The following is a 10,715-nucleotide window of genomic DNA, read 5'->3' on the forward strand; positions in this document are numbered from 1 at the left end:
CTCAATCTGGTGGGACTCAGATCTCAGAGCCTTGCATGCAGCAACTCAGCAGTAAATGATAGGTGATTTCTACCATGTGGATCTATGCCATACACTTTCAAGCCTTTAAAAAGGCTACAAAGCACGAGAAGTCAATGGTTTTAAAAGCCTTCCCTAGGACTGTGGTGTTTATGAGAGAACAGCTCATTCACTTTCCTTGCCAGGCAAACTCATGTAGCGGGCGTCTTGGGCAGAAAGATAAATAAAACAGCAGCACATACACAGAAGGGTCACAGGGGCTTAGACAAAAACCAAAGACATTTCTGAAATTTAACTATTGTAAAGCAGTAGGTTTCCCCTAACTGCTGTTAGACATTTTTCTATGTAAATAGATAAAAACAAGGGGGAGAAAATGATCCAATGTTACAATTCTCGGTTCTGCTATGGGCTTTCCAAGTGACCCTATGCCAGTCACTTCTGCCCCTGTACGTGAGGTACAGATCAGCGTACCGAAGCTCACCTAACACGGTACCGCCTGCCCTGCAACAGTGCTGGTGGAATGGAGAAGAGCAGAGATAAAGGGTCAAGGACCAAAATGAGACCCCTGAAGTACATAAGCTAGGATAAGCTTGCTTGTGTAACCCTGTGCTTTCATGCTGCTCTCCTGGAGAACCAGCGATACATCCACAGAATGAACTGGTTATCCAAGAATGAAGAAACTGCCAGGCACTGAGGGAGGGCAAGAAAGCACCAGGGACTGCTTGGACCAAGGATCTGGATCCTCTGCAGCCTCCAATTTAGGTGTGCTAGGCAACGGATGAGACATGATTATTCGTGAACAGCACCAATGAAAGATGCTGGCACTATAAGCAAATGAGCCCTTTTCACATCATTAAAGAATAATCCATGCCAACGTGAGGTATGCAATTCGAGCACAGCTTTTCCAGAAGGGATCTGAGGCAGTCCAACACCTATAATTCTGAAAGTCCCAGACTGAATCTCTAAGCGTGATAAACAGATTTTCCTTCAATCTATGCAAGATGCATTTACAGCTCCCTTTTTTATTATTTAATTCTCCCCCTCCCCCCCGAGCTGATGCTTCAGTTTCATTCTGAGCTTGCCATCTCGCTTAAATCCAATTCCTGCACTTTCCAACTGACCTATTTTGGATGAGGTATCAGATTTCTACCGCCAGCTGCAGAGGCACTGATGCAATCCAAAAGGAAAGTAGCAACGATTTTTTCTTTACAACAGCAACAAATCATCATTTCCAGTACCTTCTTAGGCCTGTGAGAATTACTTCCCTCCCTATATACACATATATATGCATATTTTGGAGGCTTCTGGCATTTGTCCTGATATAGTTTCAGCTGTTGCCCCAGAGGCCTGAACCCACAAAACCAGCAACGTCAGTTTTAATGGCAGATTAAACAAAAATTTACAACAATAAAGTGTTTACTAAACTATGTATCAGGTTGCCAATGCTGTCAAATACTACTTCCAACACTGGCAAGCAGAAGCTGCCCAACACTTAAAAAAATACCGAGGCATTTCACTGCTTTGGGGATCTCATCTTTCACACTGCAGAATCACTTTTGCTGGCAGCATAAATGAGCTTGCTGCCCTCCATGGCTAGATCAGACTAGGAGGTTTTTGCCCTGGTTTCCCATGGCAAGTTGGAGGCTCCATGGTCTGAGCTGCTTTCTGAACCACGGCCAAGGCTTGAAAGCCATACTCATTTTTAACTCCTCACTTACCCAGCCTAGAGAAAGCACAAGGCCTTTCAGCGATGCTCTACACCACAGGTTATTCTTGGACACGCACACAGCACGATTTTTACAGCAGTTTCGGTACTTCTGTTGTTTCCCTTTGTTAGAACCTTACAATAACACTGAACAAAAAACTCCTGAATCAGCGTACCTGTGCTAACAGGAGCCTCAGATAAAGCTGCCACCTTGTCTCAAATTGCCATCAGAAAATAACCACAAATAGATTCCCTGCCTGTTTGGCCATCAAATGACACACTCCTGTAAGATTCCAGAGGAACAGTGAAGACATCTAAATAATGTGGAAAGGATACATGAAGCACAAAAAAAAAAAAAGCAGCACCATGCAGAAAAATTACTGGGTGCAAGACACACACTCGTCCCCACCCTCACCAGTAATTGGGGGAAGCGATGGAGCCAGGGAACCCTACATCTCCTGCTGTGGAGGTTTGTACCAGTAAACCCACCAAGCCAGTGCTGGCTGTCTGCAGATACCAACGTTGTTAAAGCCAGACCTATCTTGTTGGCTCATGCCTTGGAGATTTCCTACTTTGCAGGTCATCAGCTACCTGGTTCAATTCCTCACGTCAATCGAAGTGGCCACCGTGATCCAGCCAAGCCCCAGGGTTCCTCCCTGCACTTTCCCCACTGAAGCAGCCCAGTGAGCCTGACGTTCTCTGCAAAGTACCAAGCCTCACAAGCCAAAGGCCTCTGTGGCTGGGGGCCCACAGCTTACAAGCCGTTCGTGTGCTTTTCAGAGTCAAGCGGGGCGGCAAGGTTTTGGGGTTTACATAATTCTCATGGCAAAGGAAAACGCAGAGCAGTAACAGCTGCTGTGGGTAGCCAGAGCGCTGCAGAAAACATTTCAGGGCCTGCTTCTGCTGCCGGTTCCACTGGGGTGAACCTGGAGCAGGTCCAGAGAAACAGCACAACTTCCCCAGGTTCGTACCTACGCAGCTGGGACCAGAATTAGGCGCAAGCAAAGTGAGAAAACTCACAGGAGCCATTTGTTGCGAGCGCGGTCCCCGCTCCACAAGCTCTGTTCCCATTACACACGAGACAAAGAGAGGAGTCAGCAAACCACAACATAGGAAGGAATGTGCTCCCGGCCTCATCGGGACTCGGCTCAGAGGAGCAGCAGCTGCTGCTGCAGCTCCTGCTTCTGCTGTTTCCCTGAATTTCACATTGCTACTGCTCGATGGGAGGGGAAAAGAGGAGGTTGGTGAGTATTTCTGGGGGTGGAAGGAAGTGATACAATTGCAAGGCTTGATTCTGCTCCTGCTTACTTTGCAGTGACTCCTCCTAGCTCAGCGGAGCTCTCTATCAGTATAAAAAATGGTGAGCATGTTAGCTTCATGTCTGCCTCAATCTGTGGGATTTCAGTGCTGTTTGAGAAGACGACAAAGCACGAGACAGGCTGGAAACCTCCTCATCTTCCCTAACAGGCTCCCAGAGGCAGCAGAAGCTGGAGCCCAGAGAAATGAAGCAGCACAACCCCGGCATACGGCGTGCCACTTTCAGCCCAGTTACTTCAGCAGGCAAAAGCCAGGCAGGCCAGTTGGAAGGGGTCTGTCCTCAGACCCAGGTGATCCATGGTTACAGCCAAGTTCACTGTCAGGAGCCTGTACAGATCAGCCTGGTGCAGTAAACATCAGACCTGCAGCTTAGCAGTGAAAGTTAATACCCCAGCACTACCCAAACAGTAAATATTTTTATTACCACTTGTACACAGAAAGAAGGCAGCAGGACCCAAAGCCTTTCCTCCCTGCTGAAAGTGTGAAAGTAAAACCTCTTGAAGGTACAGAGCTGGCTCTTGTCCTATTCCCCCCACACACATTCGCCTGTTACAGATCAGCTGAAGGCAGCAATTCCAGAGATCCTGGAACAAGAAACAGATCTATTATAACTAACGCTGGGTTCAGTTCGAGTATGGCATTGGGGAGCAGAACACCCACTGAGCTTGCAGGTCCCTGTAAGTCTCCATCCCCTTGAGCTAATGGTGGCCCCGTATACAGCCCATTGCTCAGAAACGTGGCACTTTGTTGTCGTTCTTTGGAGAGCTCTTTGTGGCCACAACCACACTGTAGACAACAGGATTCTTGCACATGGCTAATAACTGCTCTGCAATAAAAAGCAAACCCTGGGGCATCTAGTTTGTTGTGGTTTCAGACATGGGTTCGTCCACCCCTCTGCTCCCTTCTGAGCCGGCAGAGCATTCAAAGTGACAAGAATCCTCCTCTCCCAAACAATGCTTCTCGCAAGCATGGAAGGGACCTTGACTGGATGATTCATCCAGGCAAGGAAGGACTAGTTTATATTATCTGCTCCAAAGGCAATTAGAAACACTGGCAAAGACAGCCATTCCGAGACAGCCCTCACTTCAGAGTGCTTGTAACATTAATGGACAAGACAAGGGCTGGAATGGGGAGGGGAGGACACAGAATCTGGAAAATGGATGTCTTAGTCTTAGGCCAGCACCCTGACCACAGGACCCAAAGTACTTGAATCCAAAAGGTTTCATGACCAAAACCATTAATTTTATAGGTAGCTTTTCTCCTGTAAAACTACCGAGAAAATCCACAGCAACATTACTGACTCCTGTCAGTCAGTCCTCAAAGCATTGTCCATTGCTCCTACAGTATTCCACCTAATCCACAGGTCCTATAGCTCTTGCTACATACCCAGCCACCAAAAGAGCACACACTGAAATTCAGTAGGCAGGCTCAGGCTGCACCCAACCACTTCAGATCTCCCTGTAAAGCTCCAGAGCTGCTCTGAGCAGCACCAGGCCTGGAAGACCCACTCTCAGCATCGCGGTCCTCTTCAGCACCAGATGGGGAGCGAAGCAGAGCACTCAATCCCAGTCACACCGCAACACTCTTAACCAGGTGCAGATGACAACCAGGAGCAGGGAGACACAGCTCTCGTACTGCTAAGAACTCCCAGGAGCCAATGCATCTTCTCCACATTTGAGATTAAAAGGTTCAGTCCTACTACGCCTTGTACAAACTCAAATTGCAATTCACACCAGAGTTCAGCCTGCAAGCTCAGACAGGAGTAATGACATTCTCAATCACTGAGCACATGCAAACCAAAATCCTAGGTCAGTGGGAATCTTACGGTTTACTTCCTTGGCTCAAGCCCCAAATAAATCAGATTTAGTTACATGCATAAATAGACTGCAGATGACAGGCTGCCATGGCTTTTTCTTCCCGTTAACTGTACATGTTTTATGTCAAATAACCACTACCCATTAGCTTTGCCTTGCATTCTATAAAGAATTTTCTTTTTCTTGGGGCAGAGGAGAGGAGAACTGGTTTTCCTGAATATTGTTTTCCTGCCAAAAGGCAAATCTGGCAGAATAACATCAGACAAAATACAAACAAATAAAACCTGGTTCCAATAACATAGGTATGTCTGAAGCTGAATGAAAATTTGCTTTGGAACATTCCAAGCAATTATACCTGGTTGTAAGAAAATCACAGCACTGGCTGCGATAGAACCACAACAAAGAAAGACACAAAGGCAAAATACCAACAGATTATGTTTTGAAAACAATAAAGACATTGCTTTTGGGCAGTTGGAGAGTATGAGAGGTGTCATGTAGATGATGTGGTTACACTGGGGGGCGGGGGGGAAGACAGAAAAGACGACAGACAGACACGACCATTTTTAAATATACATGTATTGTAACCAATGCCATCTAAAACCCAAAGCTGATACTTTTGTTCAGATAGCAGATCCTTTCAACCTCAACAGGCAGTTGACCTGCATCAGGTCTTATATCTCACGATGAACTGAGGCGTGGCTGTGGTAGGTAGATATTCTTGCTTATAGAAAAGGGAGTTCAGCAGTGTTTTAAGTCAGTAAGAGATTTTCAAATGCAATTAAATATTAGGTGTCAGAACATGTGTTCAGGCACTCGGCCAGTGGTCCAATGTCCAACCACAACAATGTTGCTAGCCACACTCTTATCATGCACAGTGTAAAACCAGCACACAGAACAGCGTCGGACCAAGATAGTGTGGAGGAAGAAGCTGCAGAAGTTCCCACAGGTCCAGCTCTGTCCTAACACTCTTGGACTGGGACGGTGTGGACACAGGAAGAAAGGCAGAGGGCTACAGTGAGAGCCTAAGGCCAAAAATACTTGCTCTCGCTAGTACTTGTAATTCATGAGTGCTAAATTAATTCAAATCATTGGCAAGGAAATCATGTGGGAGGGGGAAGGGGGACACAAAATGTGTTTACCAAACTCTCTTCTTTGTTCATTTAAAACATGGCATATTGACAAAAAACAAGGTATGTGAAGACCAGAAATTCACTACAGTTGCCTTAGAGTGATAAAAGCTGGCACAGAATAGCAGCTACTGAAACGCCTTTTGTTCTGAGGCTTTCTGGCTTGCCTGAAGTGAGTTAGGAAGTATCAACCCGTTTCCCACCCAGCGCCTCTCTCCCCGCCAAAGCTGGCTTCGACCCAAAAGCCAAAATCTGGAAGGAGATGGGACAGGGTAGCAAATTTCCCCACCCGATTTGGAGGTTGTGCTCTTCCCCACCAGCTCCCCACCAGTGACATTCACCTCTGGAGCAAGGCTTGCCAAGTTTAAAGGCAGACAGCTGGAAAACGGATTACAAGCGAGAAGGCTTGACTGGCCACACTGTACTGATGTCTTTACCAAAGCTGCTGTTGACAGGGATGCTCTTGGGAGCACAGGAGACAAAGCAAAACTGATGTGAGAGGCAGTATTGTTGTGGGCCCAAGAGACAGGATAGTCCCTCTTCGTGGTACTCCTAAGTTCAGGGGGAAGATGGGGAGTAGAGAGGGGTAGTTAGGCAAGCCCTCCCCAAGAGACTTAGAATCACTGCTCTAAAAGTAAATCGGCCAGGGTCTTACTCAAGACATTTGCACTGCCATGGTCTGTGCTGTGGAAAAAGAAAACATTTTCCCAAGGCTGCGCAGCTCATTTTTCCTCAAAATCCAAACAATCTCTTAGCAAACAAACCAGCAAGAAAAATGAGAAAATATTTTCAACTATCTCACATTCTTTTTCCTCCCCATTTCCCATCCTGTCCTACAGTCAAAAATAATGAAAAAAATTCTTCATACTTTGTAAATACAACATAGAGACAGCTCTGCAGCTCAGATCTGCCATGTCAAGCATCGCCAGGAGCAAATATTTATGGCAGTTTTAAGTCCCTACTTTAAAAGAGTTTCTATTTGTTGCACTAATAAACAATCATAACAATACTACCAGGCACTGTTATAATTAGAAAACACTAGAGGTCAGTCATCCTTTCTGCTGTGCAAGTGCATTTCAATACGATTACAAATAACAGCTGGATGTCAATAGCAAGGCAGGGATGAGTTATTGACATACTCAAGCATGAGGATGTCACTACAAGGCCTGAATACTCAAGCAATCAAAGCCCTAAGAGGACCTGCCCTCAGCAGTTTGGGATGGGACTGAAACAAGCTCTTCACAGCACCTGGACAACCAAAGCAAATGAAGCAACCAAAGCAAGCAAGAAGTACTCAGCTATCCGTTACATTGGGCTGAAGAGCTACGCTTCTTTGAAGGTAAACATGAGATCTTTGATATCATGTGTGACTCGGATCTCACCACATGCCATAGGAGAGATGGGCATGCCAACTGCACTATATACTGCCTTACCTCATGCAGAGGGAGTGACTTAGCTGCAAACAGAAAAGTTTTTGCTGCATCAGTATGGTACTTTAAAGTCTTCCACTACACCTCCAAATAAGCTCAAGCCTGCATAACTCAAAGCAGGATATACAGACAGCACAAGATTGCAGACTCTGGGCAGCTGCATCTACAGCCAGCAGACATCCAGTTCTCGTAGCTTCAGGAGATTTGCTCATTTAAGCATCCCCTGAGACAAGGCAGTCCTAACATGGCTCTGGCATGCTCAGACAATCCTAAAGAGGATGGTGGCAGGTCTCCCTCCCACACAAACTGCTTTTCCCTTTCACCGTGCCAGCTGCTTGGACATCCAAGGCTTAGTTCCATTGGTCTGATCTTGCCTATCGCATAGAGTTAGCATGAAGGCCTGCAATCAACTACAAGCAGAGGAAAAACTGTAAGAAATCACCGAGTTCCTTTTTCTAACTGGCAGCATATATTATACCAATAACTTCACCAGCAGATGATCTTTTCCATCTGACGGTTGTTGCCTGCAGGATTAAATCCCCACAGATTTTGCCTGGCAGAACGAAAAGGAAAAATCATGCCCCAATAAAGTCATTGCAGTAACACACAGTGCTTACACGCATCAGGAGAAAGGTTTGTTGTCTTCTTCCAATTTGCCTCCTACTGATCTGAGATTCCATCTTTCTATGGGGAACCAAAGCAAAGCAGATTTAAAGTCATTTTGGTTCACCCAGGCTGACTTCAGAGACAAGGACTGTCATTCAGCTAAAGAGCATGCTACAGGGTCGCAGGATTAAAGCCTGGAGTTCTCACAGAGCCAGTGCTTCAATCCCATGGTTAGACAGCTAATTAAGACTGAACACATCTAACTCCAGGCTGGCAAAGGCACCAATGAAGGGAGGTGATCCCCAGGCCATGTGGGGATGCTCTGTGGTATATAGAGCTAGGGTTTTAATGGGATTCTCCCATTAGAAGTTAGAGCCAGAATTCTCCCCGGATATGTATCAGCATGGATCCAATTCTAAAAAAATGTGTCAACTGCATTTTCAGATTTGACCAGCTGCTTCTGACTGGCTTCCTGCCTTCTCCCTACCGGGAATACCCTGACCCTTCTCAACACGAATGGATTATCTAGTTCCTTCCTGATGAACTGTCCCAAAATCCAGAGTCTGTCCATTCAGTGAATCCTCCCTGCTTCCGTAAAGCTCCCTGTGCTGTGTCAGATGCCACAGAGGCAGCATGAGACGTACGGCTCCTCAGACCTGGCACTACTACCCATATGGACTGTAATGCAATCTCACTGAGGCCAAAAGCAGCTTTGCCACTGACTCAGTAGGACCAGGGATGGATTCTAAAACCGCCCAGGGCCCCAAATAACTTTTACTGCAGCTTTTTCTCAACAAGTTCCTCTTTCAGCATCTCAGAGGTTATAAGGACTCGGTCTGTGACTGAAGCCAAAGAGAACTTTCCCACTGGAACCAAAGTGCATGACTTTTACTTCAACCAGAATCAGATTGAGACTCCAGTAAGCCAAAGTACTGAGTAGATAGCACCTGAGCCAAGATACAAAACCTGTAGCCTGCTAGAAGAAAATGTATGATTGCATGTCCACAATGCTGAAGAGGAACTTGCTTACACAACCAACTTTCCATTGTTTGACACATCAGTAACTCTGAGCTAATGACTCTTCTCTACCTTGATTTCCCCAGACACAACATGTGCAGTAACAGCAATCACACCAGGAAAGTGCTTTCTGAGCTACAGGTGAAAAGTATCACAGGAGCGCAGTGTGGCAACTGCCATTTCAGAGAAGGAATTTGCACTGTGGAGGACAGATACCATGTCAGAGAGAGAACCCATACTGCAGTTGCCAGCATTTATTGTTACAGGGAATTCAATATGGGAAGTGAGTATACCGACAGTACCAGTCACTTCTTGAAAGCCTGGCAAGAATGAATTTGAGAACTACTAGTCCCCCACAGAGCTCTTTCTAGACACGCAGGTTACTTCAGGAACAAGTTCTTAGTGAAAGAAAACAGAACAGTGACCACATGGTACATTACTGCACCTTTTAGAAAGGCAGAATGCCTTTGGTCTTCAGGTCCTTTTACTCTAAAAACAGAATCATTAGTGGCACTTTTGTTTCTTCTTCTTGAATATGGGAATATACTGGCTCCTGAGTGATGGTGGCTTTTTGCCTCATGCAGGCTGTGCAGGCAGCCTGATGGACTTAACAGTTCTCCCAACCAGGAAAGACCACAATGCAGCCTTCATACCTGCCTTACAGGTAAGAATCACGAAGAAAAGGCTTCAGCCTTTCATAACACTGTGTCACATGTGTAACCCAGGATGTATTGGATAACACAACCGTCACACTGAGTATATGTAGGAGACTAACAATTTATTCCTTGAGTTTAACCCTTGGCTATCAAGCTGGAGCAGTGTACCAGGAGAAACAAAGTTGTGCCTTCTGAAAAACACCTGTGGGTGCACTAGTTTACCGCTCACTTTGCTAGTGCTTGCTGTAACGTGCCTACAAATGCGAGCTTAGCCATACCCTCTGGCCATACCTAAATCGGGCTAACATAGCATTAAAGTATTTGCCAACCCATTTTAATAGATGTAACTCAAACACAAGTTTAGACAATTCCAAAGAAGTTGAGCAGAAACAAGTTTTATAAAACCTTACAGGGAGTCTGTAAAAAGCAACCATTACATAAAAGCAGCCTAAGTCTTAACTTTAGGTAGGTCTGCACAGCCCTGGTGCTGCTAAATCCCACAGGTAACATCTCAGCACTTAGCCTGAGTCTTGGCATCAAACTCCAGGAGCGCCGGGGGCCCTGACCAACGTCCCCTCGAATCCAACACTCGCCGCCCACGCACCACAACCTGAAGGTGTCCCGATTTCCCAGGTTTGCATGTAACAGCTAACTCGGGATAAAGCACAGTGCTCCCTTAAATGCTCCGCTTGGGAAACGTGCAAGTTTGGGGGAGCAAAAATAAGAACCCTGCCCCCGCATATCATGTTTGGCATCAGAGGAGGTGGGGGAAGGCACCCGGGGACACAGGGGAAACAACGCTCCTGCTGCTGCAAGGAGGCACTGAAGGGTGAATAAACGTTTTTAAATGCGACTGTCACTTACTTATCCAGGACGAAGTAGAGATCAAAGGCACCGTGACAGGAGCGCTGCTCTTCTTGCTCTTCCTCCTCCTCCGGCCGGGCGCAGGAGGTCAGGCTCCCCATCGCCAGCAAGAAGCAGCACAAAACCGCTGCTTTCTCCACGCTGCTCCTGCAACTCGCCAT

At 46.4% G+C, this 10,715-nt stretch overlaps 1 protein-coding gene across 1 annotated transcript in view; it reads right to left on the bottom strand.

Moving 5' to 3' along the window:
• Nucleotides 1-10,715, bottom strand: part of ANTXRL (ANTXR like) — a 55,831-nt gene extending 45,116 nt beyond the window's left edge. Inside the window, exon 1 of the mRNA XM_009641891.2 lies at nt 10,555-10,715. Coding sequence (XP_009640186.2) covers nt 10,555-10,715 — 161 coding nt within the window. The remainder of the gene's footprint in view (nt 1-10,554) is intronic.

The sequence above is a fragment of the Egretta garzetta genome, unplaced genomic scaffold (assembly GCF_000687185.1).
Source record: "Egretta garzetta isolate BGI_Z169 unplaced genomic scaffold, ASM68718v1 scaffold56, whole genome shotgun sequence".
Lineage (NCBI taxonomy): Eukaryota > Metazoa > Chordata > Aves > Pelecaniformes > Ardeidae > Egretta > Egretta garzetta.